General features: G+C 52.7%; 1 protein-coding gene and 2 non-coding genes across 3 annotated transcripts in view; 1 reads left to right on the forward strand and 2 right to left on the reverse strand.

Moving 5' to 3' along the window:
• Nucleotides 1-3,942: 3,942 nt before the first annotated feature.
• VAC14 (VAC14 component of PIKFYVE complex) overlaps nucleotides 3,943-18,504 on the forward strand; it is a 99,416-nt gene continuing 84,854 nt past the window's right edge. Inside the window, exons 1-4 of the mRNA XM_032326080.1 lie at nucleotides 3,943-4,352; nucleotides 16,726-16,876; nucleotides 17,160-17,327; nucleotides 18,124-18,186. Of these exons, the coding sequence (XP_032181971.1) occupies nucleotides 4,249-4,352; nucleotides 16,726-16,876; nucleotides 17,160-17,327; nucleotides 18,124-18,186 (486 nt within the window). The 5' untranslated portion in view covers nucleotides 3,943-4,248. The remainder of the gene's footprint in view (nucleotides 4,353-16,725; nucleotides 16,877-17,159; nucleotides 17,328-18,123; nucleotides 18,187-18,504) is intronic.
• Nucleotides 13,633-13,703, reverse strand: TRNAG-GCC. The gene has a single exon. It is a non-coding gene; the product is annotated as a tRNA-Gly (tRNA).
• TRNAG-GCC lies at nucleotides 14,307-14,377 on the reverse strand. Its single transcript has one exon. It is a non-coding gene; the product is annotated as a tRNA-Gly (tRNA).

The raw sequence follows: 18,504 nt of genomic DNA on the forward strand, positions 1-18,504 counted from the left end.
AAGCCATTTTGTATGTGCGGGGTGAGGTCTAAGTGCCTTTCCTAAGTGCTCCACCTCCAAGGGGGCATGGGACATCTGCCTTAGCCCAAGCTCTGGCCCTGGGTCCTGGAACATGTATTAGTAGGACCACTTACCTGTTGGCACCACCTGATGAAATAAATGATTGTGGACTGGCCCTGGAGTGGATTTGCTTCTGCACTCACGCCTGAGGGTCCCCTGCCTCCACCCCACCCCCTCCACATCCCCTATAGCCTACCTGCCCAGACACGGAGAAAGCAAGAAAGGAGATGACCAGTGCTGCAAACCAGCCGTTCTGAAAAACGGTCCCTGGCCCGGAAGTGACAGCATCCCCTAGGATGTATCAAAAATGTGCATACCCAGGGCACACCCAGACCTGCAGAGTCAGAAACTCCAGGGGTGTGGCCCAGCAACCTGTGTTTTAAGACGCCCTTATTGCTTTGGGTGGTGTGGTTTTTATTTTGTTTTTGTTTTTAATGGAGGGAGATTCTTCTAACCCTTCTGTACCTCCCCGCCAACCCTCAGCCCAGTAGACCTTGCGCTCAGCTAAAGTATTTGCAAAGCTACATGTAATAGCTGGTCTGCAGAACTACCAAAGATGCTGCTAATGGGATAAAGACAAACACTAGATGACAGATTTTCCAGATGCTTAAATGAGCAAAGATCGCACCGAGCAGCCATCTGAGAGGATGCGGAGATCAACGAGCCCGCGTTACTACTAGCAAACGCCCAGAGTCTGACGAAACCAAGGCTTTTCAAATTGTGTTATCTATCGAAATCACCCAGAGGGCTTGCTAACCTACAGGCTGTTGGGTCCCATCCCACAGGGTCTGATTTAGTAGCTTTAGTGGGCTTGAGAATTGGCGTTTCTGCCAGGTTCCCCATGAGGCCAAGGGTCCTGGTCCGAGGAGCGCCCTCCCCAGCACAGCTGTGCAGCCGGAGCCACCTTGCTCCACCACCACCTGGGAATGTGCTAGGGATGCAGCCTCTCAGGCTGCCCCAGACCTCCTGCATCAGCATGTGCCTTTTAAGGCATCTCTAGGAGATGATGCGTACCCCGCGGCTGAGAGCGGCTGCCTTAAAGGCAACTATGGAAGTTGAGCCTTTCCAGAAGCCACAGCCCTGGTGCTTTCCGTGAGAACCCTAGACACTGGCTGCTACAGACAATGGCCACTTCCCAGTGTCACCACCAGCCAAGTGATGCCAGCTGGCCAGGGGCAATTTCCCTACCTCAGCCCTCCTCCCGCTCCCCAAGCCACTCAGTCCAGAGCCCACAGCCTCCTGGACCAAAGCTCAGCTCACACCCTGCCCTAGCAGGGACACCTCTCCAGGAAGACTTGAGATGTGATACATCTCTTCCCTGGAGGTCCTGCTCATACTTTCTCTGCCTCAAAAAAGACAGAAACAGAACTGCTTCATTTTGGCAAACCTGGAATGGCAAAGGACCTCAAGAGAGTGCTGGGGGGAGAAGCTTGGTGAAAATGAATATTCTGATACAAGCCAATAGAAATTACTTTGAAAAAGATCCATTCTCAGCAAAGCAGACCTGCTAGCCTAGAAGTGTCTGATGTGGCCAGCCTGGCCAGAGCTGGCCACCAGGGTTAGAGGAGTGAGCACATGAGAAAGCAAGGGTGGTCTCGGGCTTTCTTCTCATTGCCACAGCCGGTCCAGGAATACATAAATAACCTTAATTAGTTGGCATTTTCCAAGGTAATGGAATGAGAGAAAAGAAAGCACCCCCCCCACCAGGAATTTTTAAACTAAAGGTAGGACAAAGCATTAGTTTGAGCTTTGAATAAAAAAACTGGTTTCTTAGCAACCTACTCCACAATGTGATATCAGGAGAAAAGAGTTCCTTCTGGTCAAAACTTTACTGTTTCAATTATTAAAAACTGTATCTCTCTATGACCCTCGGGAAACTCACTTCACCTTTAAGAAAAAGCCAAACCTAACAGCAAAAGAAACAGATGAAATTTTATATTAGATTCAGGTCCAGTGGATGTGAATACTCACTGGAGAAATAGATCCACATCATTCCCATTGCTTTAAATTTTTTTCATTGTTTTGCATCAGCCATCATCAAAAATCCTAGACATAAACTTTGTGAAGACATTTGGAAATGTCCTTATCAGTGCCACCTGGTGTCAAGGTAAGAGGAGAAAACTATGAAGCAAAACATTTTTTCTGGAGACAAATCAAAATTTGGAGTGATTTCAGACTGGTGGTCCACCTCCCTCCATTCATTGGATTGTGCTGGCAAAGGTTTTCAAAGCTGTGAAACCCCAACTGGTAAGGGAAAGCACTTTTTTCACAGATTTTTCTAGAAACAATTCCTCCATGACTTACTGAATTTTGGGTTAGCTTTTTGTACTTGTTTCTATGGCTGCATAACAGATTCCCACAAAAGCAGCAACTTAAAACAACACAAGTTTCTTATCTTGCAGTGTCCATGGGTCAGAAGTCCAGAATGGACTCAACTGGGTTCTTGGCTCAGAGTCTCACAGGCTGAAATCAAGATGCCAGCCAGCTGCATCTGGAAAGCTCAACGAGGAAAAGAACCACTTCTGAGTTCTCTTGTGTTGACAAAATTCACTTCCTTGCAGCCATATACTTGAAGTCCCCATTTTCTTGCCACTGGACAACCCTCAGGAGACCACTTTCTGGCAACTAGCAGCCATTCTAAGGTCTTTGACATGTGGCCCATCATGGATGGTTCACTTTTGTTACTGTTCACTCTTCAAGGTCAGCAGGAGAATCTCTCTCCTGCTTCAAATGCCTCCTGACTACTTTTAAGGCCTCATCTGATTAGTTGGACCCACCCAGGATAATCTCCCTTTTTATTAACTAAAGTCAACTGATTAGGGACTTTAATTACATCTACAAATTCCCTTCTGCTATATAACGTAATTGTTAGAGTGACAGTCCACCGTATTTACAAGTCTTGTTCACACTCAAGGGGAGGAGATTATACAGGGTATGTACCCAAAGGGGTGGAAGTCTTGGGGGCCTTACTGGAATTCTGCCTACCACACCCCCTTACTTGTGTCCCATAGATTCTGATCTATGGATTGAGGATAAGAGTCTATTTTCAACTTCGTTATCAGATTCACATGCATACTTTCCACTCATTAGAAAAAGTACTGTCATGTATTATGCTCATATTTAATATTCTCTGGGCTCCACTGTGGTCTAGCCCTTGTCCTAAGATCCCTGTCCACTATGGAAGCTTACAATAAGGAACTCTGTCTGATGCCTCTCCCTATTAGCCACAATACATCCACATAAAAACAAAACAAACAAAAAAAAACCCAACCCTCTAAGGTATCCAAGCACAATAAACGCACTCTCCTGAGTCCCAAATGGTGGGGTGACAGCCACTGTTGGTACCTGGGATTTTTAGGTAGTAGGTAGTACTGTTTTTAATTGAGAATTTATTTTAATGTTTTAAAAACATACCTAACTATTCACAGCCATGGTTTTACGACCTAAGACTAAAGTAAGAATTTAAGATTTTCGAAAGTAAGTTGGTTTGAGAGAAATATTTTTTTATAGTACAAGTGGCTAGAATATGGCGAAACTAACGACGGAATTACTCCAATTGGGGAAACACTGCCACATGCGAAACTGGCGACTAAACAGTAAATGAACGAGTGCGTTCACTGAGTATTTAGCAAGCTAAGCTACGCGCGTCAGGCTCCATGAAACCCTCCCTGCTCCTAAACGTACACAGAAGCCCAACACGCGCCTTGCCAACCACATGCAGGCACTTGAGTGCCCGGGCCACGCGCCCCGCGCGCACCATCTGGAGCCACGCGCGGGCGTGAGGGGAGGAGGCGGACCCTTATGGGGGCGTGGACAACCCACCTGCAGCCTGCGTGCGGGGGCGTGGCTGGCGAGGGGACGGACCTCGAAGCGGAAGGCGGAAGCGGCTGCAGAGTCACATGATCCGTGTAACATGGCCGCTGCCCCTTGAGCACTGCCGGTGCCGGGCGGGAGCGGGTCGCGTGAGCCGTTAGGCGGCCTGGAACAGGTGTGCGGGGGCGGGGTCCAAACCCGGGGTTCCGAGACGGCGCGAGGCGGCGGAGCGAGACAGGCAGGCCCAAGGCTGCGTGGTCCATGAGCCGGCGCCGGAGGCAGCGCGGAGCCGCAGACTCCCCCGGCCCCGGCGCCGCCCGGGCAGCCGCGGGCTGAGGAGTCGCGGGGCTCCGGGGAGCGCCCGGAGCTGCCACCATGAACCCCGAGAAAGACTTCGCGCCGCTCACGCCCAACATCGTGCGCGCCCTCAATGACAAGCTCTACGAAAAGCGGAAGGTGGCAGCGCTGGAGATCGAGAAGTAAGCCGCCGACACACGGGTTTGGGCGTGGGGAGCAGAGCCAGGACCCCGCCCTGGCTGTGCAGGGCTCCTGCTCCTTGCGGGGGTACTCTTCACGCCTTTCCAGCCAGCTTTAGGCCCTTAGCGCAGTGCAGGAGATTAGGAGTCCTAGCTTTGCTTTTGACGGGCTGTATGACTTGGGCCAAGTTCTCTAACCGCCTGGTGCCCCCAGAGGATTGCCATGCGGGTAAAGCGACAAAGCATATGTGTAGTGCTATAGCACTGTGCCTGGCACACGGCTCGTCTTGCGTGTGGACTCCATCAAAACCTGCAAATCAGAGAGGGGTCTCTGTGATGGGATGGAGGTGAGAAGCATGAGCATATGCTAATGATGTTGACCTGCCTCATTTCTGACCCAGCTTCTGAGAAGTGAAAGGGACTTTTGGGTGACCAAGTGGAGAAATCAGGTCCGAAATTTCAAAACTCAAAGGACTGTTCATTATATCTTTGCCATATCACCCTTCCCTGCAGGTGGAAGGAGTAATTTGACCTTTCTTACTTCTACAGTCTTACTACACGTATGTGTAACCATGACCTGACATCTTCCTTTATTCCCCAATGTACAAAACCAGGTGTTAAACTAGGAATGTTTCCTTAAGATTTTCTGCTATTCGTTTACATTTGTATTTTTTTTCCCCCAGTCAAATCTTTGTGATAAAGTCAGGGGGGTGGATGATTTCAGAAGAGTAGAGAGAATCAAGCTGTGAAACTTGAAAGAATGCCAGACTGGGAGTCAGAACACATAGATGGTAGTCCTGCCAGTAGGATAGCCACTGGCCCTGCGTGGTTTTTTACACAGAAGTTACTAAAGATAAAATAAAAATTTCCAATCCAGTTACTCATATTTCAAATGTTCGCTAGCCACGTGTGGCTGTGGCTACCATAATGGGCAGTAGAGATCTTAGAACCTTTCTGTTGCTGCACAATGTTGGACAGCTCCAATCTAATCCATGGTATGGTATGATACTCATTCTTTGACCTTGGGCAGATTGCTTCACTCGGGGTTTCTTAACCTCAGCACGATTAACATTTTTGGGACAGATGAGTCTTGGTTGTGGTGGGCTGTCCTGTGCACTGGAGGATTTTTAGCAGCATCCCTCATCTCTACCCAGTAGATACCAATAGCTCTCCGTCAGTTCTAACAACCAAAAATGTCTCCACTGTCTCCAGATGTCTCCTGGGAGTGCAGATATCACCCCAGGTGAGAACCACTGTCTTAACTGCTCTGGGTTTTCCTTTCCTCCTCACCTAAGGGGTTTGGATTGTGTTAAGAGGACCCTCTCATTCAGCACTAACATTCGGTATGTCCCAAACCACCTAGCTGCTTCTCTCATGAAGCACCGCTTTCTGGTCTGCTGTGTTTCCGTACTTCTGCTTGTTTATGCCCTGGCTCTTACTAATGCTAGTGAGTCTTAAAGATGAGGCTCACTGTACTAAGTAGGAGACGCAGAGCTGATGTGTCGACATGGCTCCATGTCCATGGGTTTTATTGGCTTTGAAGCTACACTGACACCCGATTTTGGCCGTCACCCAGTCTGTTCTCAGGAATGTCTGATTTTCTTCATAGCTTGAATTATCTGTTGAGTCCTTGACTGAGGTATTCATCTGAGCATTACTGTTGCCGCAAGCATAGCGCATTAGGTGCTCTTACTCTGCGGGCTCTGCCATTAGGGTTTGTCTTTAAGGGGTTTCTTTTTGTATTCGACATTGCCCTTGATTTGTGGAATTCAGAGAAACCTAGGGACTTAACTAGACGATGGACTCCTTCTTAAGCGCAGAGACCCTGTTTTATTTATCTTCAGCACTTGACACAGCATTTGATGGTTGGTGTCTTGATGAGTGAATGACAGCACATTTTTGGTGGGGAAGTAACATTGCATTCTAAGAACTTTGCTACCCAAGAGTGTGGCCCACAGACCGGCAGGGTCAGGATCACGTGGGAGCTTGTTAGAAAGAGATTCTCCAGCCTCACCCCAGACCTCTGGATCAGAATCTGCATTTTGATGAGATCCATGGGTTATTTATATATACATTAAAGTCTGAGAAGCACTGGCGTAGAAGGCCCTGATCTGTTTCTAGCCTTCTTTTGCCATATTTGGAATGAGGAGTGCCCATTAGGTATTTTCCCCAATATATGTATCACAAATTGCTTAGGGGTAGGTGGTGACTTATCTCTGCTTCACCAAAGAGCTTTTTGGCATCTCTGCTGAGGAGGACACTAATCCTGTTGGATCAGGACTACAGCCTAGTGACCTCATTTAACCATAATTTCTTCCTACAATTGTAGACCCTGTCTCCAAATACAGTCACAGTGGGGTTTAGAACTTCAACATGCACATTATTGGGACACAATTCAATCCACAACCCTAATCGTTAAAAAAAAAAAAAAAAAAAATGATCTTGCGTGAAGTGCTATCTGCCTGATTTGGGGAAAGGAAGGTAAGGAAGCCTCCTTTCGTTTGGTCATTGCACACCCCTCATCTCTTTATTTTGCATGGCTCCAGTATACAATCTAGTTGATGGCATTTCACAGACGAAGAGCAGAAGATCTTGGAGGTTAAGTACTCTTCCCAAGGTCTCTCAACTAGAACCTGGATTAAAAACCCAGGTTCATCTATCTCAAAGAGCTTCCCCACTGCAGTGAATGGTTTTCCCTACCAAGAAGAGCACATATATTGAATAAGGGAAGTTTCATACTTGAGCATTTCCATGGTTGTTTTAATTGCCATTTTGGGTTTTCCAGAAACATCTGCTCAGTTGGACAGAGCCAGTGCAGCATATGTTTTTCCAATGAAGGATTAAAATTCGTAGTAAGAGGAGGGCGGTTTTTTTTTCTTGATGACAGGACTCTCAGACACTAAAAATGTAGAGATGTGAATGCGTAGCTCAATAGAAACTTGAACTCCAAAATCTCAAGAGCAGGCTGGGTTGATGACTGAAGATCTGATCGCTAAATGTGTGAGCCTGCTGTGCGCAGTCCTGGAGAGCTTTTCCCTCCGCAGCCTCCCACCAACATACCCACACAGTTTGCTAAAGAATAAGGCTCTTGGGCTAGGATATTAGAATGTCTGTTTCAGGTTTGGTGGGCTCTCAGTTTCAGGGGATATAGTCATGGATCAGACCTGATGAAAAAGTTGGTAAGACCCTGGCCAGGTTGTGCTCTCCCGGAGAGAGTAGTGTGGGGGGAGAAATGCCAAGAGGCACTTGGAGAACTGTAGGGGATGCTCGCTGAGGAGGTGGTGTCCCCCACTCTGGCTCAGAGTGGCCCCCCACCGCAGGCTCAGAGAGACAGCGCCCTTCATGGTAACCAGGGATGGGCTCAGTGCTGAGTCTCTAGTGTTCCTGAACTTTGAGTTCCAAAAGCCAGCAAATGTAGGGGCCCAGGCCATGCCCCTGAGAACACCGAAGCCCGAGGGGGTGGGTCGTGGGATAATGCGTCCTTTGCCTCCCGGAGAGGGGGCAGGGATCCTTGGCACTGGGTGATCAGATAAAGGTTAACTGTTGAGTTTGACCTGGCTCTGGATGACAACCCCCCACCCCCACCCCCACCCCCCACTCCACCGCTGCTGCAAGGAGACACTGTTTATCACCAGTAGGCTTAAGGCAGGCATGGGTCACTAGATGGAATCAGCGGTAGATTGCTCAGTCCATGGGTTACAGACCCATAGCTAGGGGCTGTGTCCTGCTTATAAACCGGTTTGAGTTGGTCTGAACTGCAAGGTATTTTAATTGATAAATTTCACAGTGAAGCTCAGGTTTTTGGCTTCTCTTAAGAAATAGGAAGTGTGTCTCTGTGGAGCTCACCATCCCACATAGCAGATAAGGGGGGCCTAGGGGCCTCCCTTCTGGCTAGAAATGGCCTCCCCAGTTTGCTTCTTGTAATGGCACGTTCACCACAACCTTTCTTCCCTTGTACCTCCGCTTGGTGCCTATCAGCATGTGAGTCTGTGACCTCTGGTTTCATTTCTCTGTGCCTCAGTCTTCTCATCTTAAACACAAATGCACCTTGAAAACATTAGGCTAAGAGAAAGGAGCCAGTCACGAAGGGCCACGAGTTTCATTTATATGAAAATTTCACTTCTGTGAATTATCTAGAATAGGCAAATTCAGAGAGAGAAAGTAGATTGGTGGTTGCCTAGGGCTTAGGGGAGGGGCTTTGGGGAATATGGGGAGTGACTGCTAATGGGCACACACACAAAAAACCACTGAACCACACGCACTAAAAGAGTGAATTTATGGTTTGTGAATTACAGCAATTTAAAAAAAACTAAGAGTAGTGTTTTATTGCAGTGAGGGAAGCACTCATTAAGTGGTCACAGTTATTGTCACCTGAGATTCAAACAGCTGCTGTTTCAAACTCGTTTCTCCTTTATGGTCTTTCCGCTGATTCCAGCCAGTGGAAGCTTGTTGTATCTTGTCTGTTAACTCTGGGGCCTTTTCAGAAGGTCTTTGGTCCTTGCTCAGAGGCAAACATTACACTTTCCGTGTTCACTTAGTGGAGACTGGTGAGCAAGTGGAAACCAAATTACTTAAATACTCAGCCGAGGAGATGGACATGTTTACCGAGATTGTCCCTGGGAAGTTGCTGCCCAGATATGTCATCTGAACACAGCCCGTGATACAGAGAAGCGCGAGAGATACATGAACTCGGCAAGATGAGAAAAGGCAGCAGCCCCGAAGCCACACTGAGAGCTTCACAACATGAGAATAAACACAACTCTGGATTTCTCTTCCTCTCCTTTTTTGGAGCCAGGAGCATGGCAGGTTCTCAGTCCACATTTAGGGAGTGAATGTGATCTTGTGTGGTGTGTGCGAGATCACAGTCTGTCTCTCAGATTCTGACATTGCACTAACGCTGCTCTGGGAGCATGTGCAACACAGAGCGCATTCCATGCCTTCTCTTATTCTCTAGAAACAGTGTGAGGTCGTTGAAATGTGTACCCCCACCTTATAGCCAAGGACGTCTCCTCTGAAGACACAAGAACGTAAGTGCAGTGACCAGTGACCTGGCTGGGGCATTTGGACATCACCAGATGAAAAGGGCTTTAGGATTCGATGACATGAGAAACATCAAGTGCCTGGCAGCCAGTAGGCACCCGACGAACAGCAGCTGGGATGTTTGAGGACAGAGGGTGTGCAGCGTAGCAGGAACAACTTTAGACCTTGGAGTCAGGAAAACCTGCGCCTGTCATCTATAAGTTGCGTGACCTTGTTTCTTTTTTTTTTTTTTTTTAAGATTTTATTTATTTATTTATTTGACAGAAGTCACAAGTAGGCAGAGAGAGAGGAGGAAGCAGGCTCTCTGCTGAGCAGAGTCTGATCTGGGACTCGATCCCAGGACCCTGGGATCATGACCTGAGCCGAAGGCAGAGGCTTTAACCCACTGAGCCACCCAGGTGCCCCGTGACCTTGTGAGTTTCTTAATATCTCTGAGTCTCAGTTCCTCCCATCTGTGGAATGGGTGTTCTAGTACTTAACCCAAGGGTTTGTTTTAAAGTTTAGATTAGATAACATGGGTAAGGCATCCAGCATTTATCACCTCGCAGCTAGGAAGTGCTCAGCAAGTGGTTACTTATTTCCTGCCTTCCCAGTAGCAGTCGAGCTGGAGAGCGATTCAGAGCATCCCCAGGGCGCACGTCATCTGTACTCCCTGTGTGTGGTGGAGGGATGCCTCAGGGATGTCTGAGCACTGAACAGGATGGGGCAGTGTGTGGAGAATGCTGCGTTTTGCTGGGGGCCTCTGTTCTCCACAAGGAGAGTTCGCTCTGTCACTGAGTGTGTTCGCTGTGCAGCTTTGGTTTCAGAAGACGGGCGAGAGGACCTGGTGTACACCTGCAGGGGCTTAGGCTCTGACGGGGCTCTCGGGTTCTGATCCTCTGTGAGCCTGGGCAAGGGGACTCGGTTTCCCTGAGGCCATCTCACCTCTGCAGGATGAGGCAGTATTCAGAGCAGAAGGACGTGCTTCCACGGAGGAACAGAAGTCCTCAGTGTAGAGTGTCCCCGGGAAGGCGTCCACCACCTGTCCTCGTGCAGGCCACGATTGTCACCGCTGTGTGGCACAGGCCAGGGGGGTCCAGCATGGAGCTGTGGTTGTGTCTCTGAGACGATGGCTCTGGGTTTCTTCTGATGACAATTTCCGAATGTGTCCTCCCCTGTCGGGGTTCCTTCTGTCAAGGACGGGGGCATCGGTGTGGCACCATGCGCTGTTGGGGGCCGCGTCATGAGCTTGGAGTTGCCACTCTGGGTTTGTGTCTTGTGGGGGATGGGTGTTCTGCCGGCTGGCGACACCTCTGACCACGAGAGTCGAGGCTCCAGGCAGCCTCTAAGGACACCTCCTCAGCCCCTCTTCCGTGCAGGCCACGATTGTCACCGCTGTGTGGCACAGGCCAGGGGGGTCCAGCATGGAGCTGTGGTTGTGTCTCTGAGACGATGGCTCTGGGTTTCTTCTGATGACAATTTCCGAATGTGTCCTCCCCTGTCGGGGTTCCTTCTGTCAAGGACGGGGGCATCGGTGTGGCACCATGCGCTGTTGGGGGCCGCGTCATGAGCTTGGAGTTGCCACTCTGGGTTTGTGTCTTGTGGGGGATGGGTGTTCTGCCGGCTGGCGACACCTCTGACCACGAGAGTCGAGGCTCCAGGCAGCCTCTAAGGACACCTCCTCAGCCCCTCTTCCCCAGCACACAGAACAGTAGAGCCTGTGACCTTTATGTCCAGGAGGGTCCCAGGGATTTGTGATCGTGCGAGTTTCTAGGCCAGATACTCACTTCAAAACTAGTGCGGCTTCAGATCCCCGCCTGCGGCTCGCAGCCGTGGATGAAAGAGGAAACAACGCAGGCTTTTGAAGAGAGGCTCGGCTGCAGCCGGCACTGCCTGGAGTTTCAACTTCACTTAACTCTGCCTCCCTTTGTAGTGCGTTTTTCTCTCTGCACGCTCCTGCGAAGTGGAAAGGCGAGTCTTGCCTGAAAAGGCGAGTCTTGTCGCTGGACCTGTTTTGGAGCACGTGTTTGGACAGAGGGCTCTGAGCCCTCTCGGCAGCGGGCCTCTGGAGTGCACCATGGCTTCTGCATTTTTCCCAGCCCCAGCTCAGGTGACCTGGGCCCTTCATGCTGTGCCTTTGGGAGCCAGTAATGGTGCCCTTTGCTCCTCCTGAGTTGAATCCTAACGCTCGGGGCTGAGGACCCTGGCTGGTTAAGCTAGCCGGGTAGGTTTAGAAGAGTTAGGCCACCCCGTGTCGCCTGTTTGGCAACGTGGGGCTCTGGCCGTGTTTGCCCCACAGCTCGCGGTGTCCTGCAGTGCTGCCGGCCCCTCGGCCCAGTCCCCAGGCCGCACTGGCTGTCCCGCACGTCCTGTGTACATAGCACAAGACCCCAAGAGGGGTGGCATGAGAGACACAGGGGCTCCAGTCTGTCCTCAGGGACTTCAGTCAAGGGACTGTGGAGACAGAAATACATACCTGAGAGTGACAGTGGCATTCACCAGTGTGTTGCTGGGAAGAGAATGAGAGGGTCACTGACTCCCTCTGAATTCAGAGGAGGAGTGACCCCTTCCTGGGATGTTCCGGAGAAGCAGGGACAGGGGGGGTGGATTTGTAGGCTTTAAAGGCTGGGTGGGATGTGGAGCAGGAGCTTTCCCAGGGAGTGGGGCCCTTGGGCCAGAGGGAGCAGGGCCCAGGTTTACAGGGCGAAGGCGGATCTGTCTAGAGTGGACGGTTACACAGGGCAGTAAGACGAGCAAGGCCAACCCAGTGCTCTTGTGGTGGCCCTGAGTGCCAGGCAAAGAGTATGGCCGTGACTTGTGAGACAGCTTTTCCCACTGGAGCCCCAGGGCCTGTCCCACCGAGCCAGCCCCAGTGTCCTCCAGGCTGCTGGCATTGGTGAGCTCGTGTTCTGATGTCTTCCCCTTCCGGGGGAACCATTTTCTTGTCTTCTTCAACATATCCCCAAGTGTGCGGGGCTCTGGGGCCTCCAGACTTAAACGAGTCACTACTTTTGCTGTGGCCTGAGGTGCCCTGTGTTGAGCCCTGGAAGGATTCGGGTGGGGAGGCCGATGGTGTTGGAAGTGCTCCTGGGCTTCCGAGGCAGGGGGTGGGGGAGGGGTTGCTAACTACAAACCAGCCTCCTGCTTGCCCGTCCCCTGCCGTCGGGAGACCCTGGTGCTCGTGCCGGCTGTCGCCCCAGCATTACAGCCCCATTCCTCCCATCCGCACCGTGCGGTCTCTGAGGTCTTCAGACTTCTCGGAGCTCCCCGACACTATCGGGACCCTCACCACCCAACGCTGCAGATCGCTCTTACCTTCCGTGGCTCCTCCCTGCCACCAGACGTAAATGCCCGTTCCTTTGCCATGCGCAAGCCCGGGAGCCGCTTCACCGGCCCTGTCACCCATTTCTTCTCCACCTGTGTCCTTCACTCTGCCAAACCGGATGCCTCCCTCCTTCCTCTGAGCCAGCGTTCACGCTCTTCCTCTGTCTGGGCTTCCTGGTCCCCAACAGTTCCCGAACAAACACTACTCATTCTTCAGAGCCTCTCTCATGACCCTTGCGAAGCCATGCCCGGTCCCTCCCCACCAGATGGCAGGCCTGCTCCCTCTTGCCGGCCCTTCTCCCCTCACAGGCTTCTCACCGGATCGTTCTGTCTCTGCTTTGCATGCAAGTCCTGGGTGCCACCTGGTTTCCTCCCCAGCCTTACCCCAGCAGAGAGCCCCTCATGCCAGGGAACGCATCCGTATGCTGCTCCAAGAGAGGGAAGAGTGCCCTTGCCAGGTGCTCAGGGACCTTTGCGGCCTGAAGCAGGCAGACAGGCGAGGCCACGGTTCCGGGGTGGCACACGCCGCTGGCACAGCTGGCTCTCCGGCAGGTGCCCTGCTGAAGCCTTATGGGTGTGCTCAGTCCCGCTCTGGGTGCTGCTCGAACTCGTCCTGAGCGCAAGCACGACCTGGCTTCCTCAAGAGGGCTCTTGGCACCCAGAGTCCCCGGGGAAGCCTCTCTGGCAGGAGCGGGAGGCACAGCTGCTTTCAGTGGCTTTGGTGATCCCCTTACCCTGGCCTCCTCAAGAACAGGGAGGCACGGGTTCTAGATGTTTGTGAAGTCCGAGACACTGAGTATTTTTCATCAAAGATATTTAAAACTCAGCTAGAAACAAGTCCTTCTCAGTTCTCAGACTGTAGTTGCATACTCTTTAGGCAGTGTGACCTCTCAAATCCAGTCTTCTGGGATTCAAAAAAAAAAAAAAAAATTCTGCTGTTTGCATTGGCCGGGAATCGAACCCGGGCCTCCCGCGTGGCAGGCGAGAATTCTACCACTGAACCACCAATGCTCCAGCTGTGAGCAGCTGTGTGAGCACCTCCCTTTAACCCCCATCCTGAGCCTCCTTATAGCTCTGCTGATTCATAGACTATAAGGCCAGGCTCTGATGCTGCCACATCAGCACAGCTGCGGGAACAGAGAGCTTCGGCTCCAGAGCTGAAGAAAGGAGGCAGACGGTGTGTGTGTAAGAAAGAGAGGGAGAGAGAAGTTGCTTTGCCTTCAGACATCAGGACAGAAACCAGAGCTGGGGTCCCTCCTCAGTAGCCAAAAGCACATGGAGATTTCAAATGACTTTGTGCCCCTCACATGTGTGGCTCCCGTTCCATGCCCACCGTGTGCTGAGCTGCTTAACGGTTCTCGGGTTTCACCCCAGCTTCCCGCCGGAGCCCGGCCAGGCGGAGTCCCTCACGGGTGGAGGGCGTGAAGGCCGTGGTCCCCACAGCCAGTGGTGCCTCCTTGGAGAGCCCAGCTGCTGTTCCTTGGCTCACTGAGCAGGGAGGTAAGGTCAAATTCACAGTGCCCTGGGCTGCCAGCTGGGTTGAGGAGATTGGTTCCTCCAGCACGATCTCTGTGTGAGGGGAAGCCTGCCAGGAAAAGGCAAAAAGATCAGCTCTGCATTGGCCGGGAATCGAACCCGGGCCTCCCGCGTGGCAGGCGAGAATTCTACCACTGAACCACCAATGCTCCAGCTGTTCTGTGACAGGTCTGCCCGGCTTTTCTCAAGGGGCTGTGTCTGTGGGTACTCGGGAGCTCCAGCAGATCACTGCCTCACCTGGCTAGTTTGTCCAGTTTGGGAGGGAAGCCAGACTGGTTTACAGAGAACCATCCTTGCTGGGCCTTATTAGGCTGCTTTGGGAAGAGGGGGAAGGAGGGGTTTGGCGTATGGGGCATTGAGCTTGCACCTCGACGCCCGTAGCCCATCCAGAGCCCTCAGCCCCCTGGGGTGGGCTTGGTGGAATTTCACCCCATAAAGATTTAAAAAAAAAAAAAAAAAAAAAAAAAGGCACCTCGCAGGCTGTTCATACACCACCTTCCTGAAGTGCCCATCCCTGCCCACATCCACAAGCTCGGGAGCCGGGCCTGTTCTGTGCACAGCTGTGCTCAGCTTGGCCCAGTATAACTTGCTGTATTAAATCTTCATCAAATCGTGTCAACCCCTCATTGAACAGCCGTTTTGTGGGAGTGGTCATTGCCTCCTGAGGCGGCTTGTTTACGTTTGGACAGCTCTTATTCCTGGCAGCTTCCTGACACTGAGCTGGAGCCACATGGACGAATTGATACCTTTTGGACTTAACTGTCCATGAAATTCTCTGAGCCACGTGGAGACCCCCATTCATGCGGCAGGCGAGCAGTGGGCCCGCCACGATGGACACAGAGCAGGTAGCCAGTGAGTCCAGGCAGCTGCTTTGAGAAGTCCGTATTCTGTAGACGGCCCCTTGGCTGCCCCCCTGGTAGCAGTCTCCCTCACGCCTGGACGATGGGATGGGCTCCGTCCATCTCACAGCTCCTTAAGACACTTTCCCTGTACTCTCAAAAACCGTAAGAAGCTTCGTCGTTACCCATGCTGCGAGACTGATTCTCCCTAATCTGAGACGGCCAGGATGGCTGCAGCCAGCCCATCCTGGTAGGTCTCCCGCTGCTGCTCTGTTCTCTGGGGCCCCAGACAAGCTTGGCTCTTACGTTTCCTCCTGCCCGGAACGCCCCTGTTTCCTTCTCTCTCCCTGCCTCCTTCAAGGTCCGGCTGAAATCGCACTTCTGGGAAGATGTCCCTGACACCCAGGCCTTAACTCCGCATCAGTTATCTGGGGAGCTGGTGATCAGTTCTCGGAGACGGGTCTGTGATGGAACCGGGCTCCCCTCTGCTTCCCTCCTCTCCGGGCAGGGCCTGCCGTGGGATCACCCCCCAGCGTGACCACAGGAGCTCCCTTCCACGCCAGGGACCTCCCTTAGACCTCCCTTCTCCCTCAGCGTTACTTCCCAGGTGGACACCTTGGAGGCCAACCTGCTTTTCCTGGCCTCCATGTTCCATGGGTTCCTGATGCTCTTGTCTTCGAAGTAAAGCAGCCCCTCCTGCTCTTTCCCACTGCCTCAGGCGTGTTTCAGGCCGCCTTCCTGACCCTGAGGTTTTTCGGTCGCCCGTCAGACCCACCCCCACAGCCTAGCCTCTCCAGGCCGCCACCGGGAATAACCTAATTAAAACATAGATCTGAGCATGTCATCTTGTTGCTGGAAAACTGCCACTGGGTTGTCTTCCTTGAACTGTCTGGCCACTCCTTCCACAGGCCAAACTCCTGTTCTTCTCTAAATATACCATGTTTTTCAGGGCTCTTTGCCTTTGGCCAGTCTCTCTCCTGTACCTTGCCCTTTACTTGAAAAGCGCGTGCGGGTGTTTTCCAGATCTGGCTTGTGACAGAACAAGGCCTCCCTCTGCTCTCCGCCTCTCCGGGCAGGGCCTGCCGTGGGATCATCCTCCAGGGTGACCACAGGGCACCTCCTGTTCAGCCCAAGAAGATGAGCGCATGGCATTTTTCTGGCTCCGTTGTATCAGTCACACCACATTGCGCCATTTACTTGTTTGTGTGTGGATCTTGCCCCCGGACTGGAACCTGATTCAGCGCCATCCATGGACGCGATGGCACAGATGCAAAGAAGCCCTCTCGGGTGCGGGATTGGGGGGCGGAGCCAGTGTCGAATAAGGGTGGTGCGCCAGCTGCTCATGTTGCCGTTTTTGGTCCCCAGCAAGACATTCCCTTGCATTCTCTCAGACTCCCAGAGGTGAGGTGGGTCTGCCGTTCCCCTTTCTGCTGTATACAGAGAGAAACTGTGACCCAGAACAGGGAAGCGACCTGTCACTCCGCCGGTACCTTCCAGTCGGCAGCGGAACCGGGAAAGGCCCACCCTGAGGTGCAGGACTTCCGATTCCTCTTTCTAAACGGGTCATCTCCCTGCCCCATCCCTGGCCCTGGAGCCAGCAGCCGGGGAGGGGAGGCCTGACCCCACTGCCCTGCAGCCCCTCTCTCCTCTCTCTCCAGGCTGGTCCGGGAGTTCGTGGCCCAGAACAACACCGTGCAAATCAAGCATGTGATCCAGACCCTATCTCAGGAGTTTGCCCTGTCTCAGCACCCCCACAGCCGGAAGGGGGGCCTCATCGGCCTGGCCGCCTGCTCCATCGCACTGGGCAAGGTGGGCCTTTCTCCTGAAGGGGCAGACGCAGCAGCAGTGGCCTTCGCTTTCACCACCCGGCCCCAGCGGTCTGCCGCAGACTTCTGCTTTACCGCCATCCTCACCACCCCGAGACCCATGTGGCTTCAGGCCCGGGAGGCTGACTTGCCCAAAGCCAGGCCTCAACCGAAGGCCTGAGCCACTCCAGGGGAGCCGGGATGTCTGCTGGGGCTGGGTGGGGGGCTGTGGGCCCATGGCCTGGCCCACCATGAGCTGTGTCTCCTCCTGACCCCCCTCCCTGCAGGACTCGGGGCTGTACCTGAAGGAGCTCATCGAGCCCGTGCTCACCTGCTTCAACGACGCCGACAGCCGGCTGCGCTACTACGCGTGCGAGGCGCTGTACAACATCGTCAAGGTGGCCCGTGGCGCCGTGCTGCCCCACTTCAACGTGCTCTTCGACGGGCTCAGCAAGGTGACTGCCCCCCGCTGCCCAGGGCCGGCCTGAGCCTGCCTGGCCCCCACGGGACCCCTGGGACCCCTCCCTGCAGAGGCAGGCGAGCGGATGAACGCAGGCCTGCGGGCGCCTGCTGTCTGTGCAGTCTCGTCATTGTCTCATGGCCTTGCAGGGACGTTTGATTTTTTTTTTTTCCACTTCTCTAGTAACTGATTTTTATCACAGTTGATGAAAGTGTCAGTCCCCCAGAGTGCAGCAGAAACACAGGTAGTTTGAGGAGACCCAGCCTCCCTTACAGAAGGCGAAGACGGCGAATCCCTAGTACAGACTGTATTTCCCCCGCGAGGGCAGCACCGCCCGTAAGTGCTGGGAAAAGCTCTGCTTACAAAGGCCGAGGAGCCCCTGACACAGCGTCCTCCGGGCGCACCTCTGGGCAGAGCGGCCTCGAAGCTTTGCAGCCTGGCCGACCGCCCCAGTTGTCCCCGGGCCACCGCCTCGGTCCCTGCCTCCCAGAGCAGAGCAAGGACCCAGTGTGTTAGGATGGGAAACCCCTGAGGAAGGCTGGTGGGAACCCAGTATCTGGCCTGGTGGCAGCTGGTGCCAGAGGTCCCCGCGCGGAACCAGAAGTCTGCGCGTGTCCGTTCCTCAGCCACGTGCCATGTTGCCTGTCCCTACCTCCCCACCTACCTCCCTGCCATCTTTGGGTTGAGTCCCTGAAGGAGGTTCCTGCCAGGGACTTGGCTCTGTGAGTTTTTAGTAGCTTCCTGGTCCTGTATATTGACTGTAATCATCTCTGTTTCTGGATCTCTCGTAGTTGGCTGCAGACCCAGACCCCAATGTGAAGAGTGGATCTGAGCTCCTAGACCGCCTTTTAAAGGTAGTACTTGGTTCCTACTTATATTTTGGAATCTGTCTCTTCCATCTGTCTATACAGCTTATAAATTCTGTCTTTGGGGTCGCTCTTCCTATTTTTCAAAAATTTTTTCATTTATGTATAGTAGAAGTGACTTTGGTGTATGCTTCTTGTTTATTTCATTCATTTGTGTGGTTTTTTTTTTTTTTGAGAGGGAACACAACCATGGGGAAGGGTAGAAGGAGAGGGAGAAGTGGATTCAGTCCCAGGACGCCAGGATCATGACCTGAGCCAAAGGCAGCCGTTTAACGAGCTGAGCCGTCCAGACGCTTTCAGTGTACA

This window comes from Mustela erminea, chromosome 19 (genome assembly GCF_009829155.1).
Source record: "Mustela erminea isolate mMusErm1 chromosome 19, mMusErm1.Pri, whole genome shotgun sequence".
In the NCBI taxonomy this organism is placed as follows: Eukaryota; Metazoa; Chordata; class Mammalia; order Carnivora; family Mustelidae; genus Mustela; species Mustela erminea.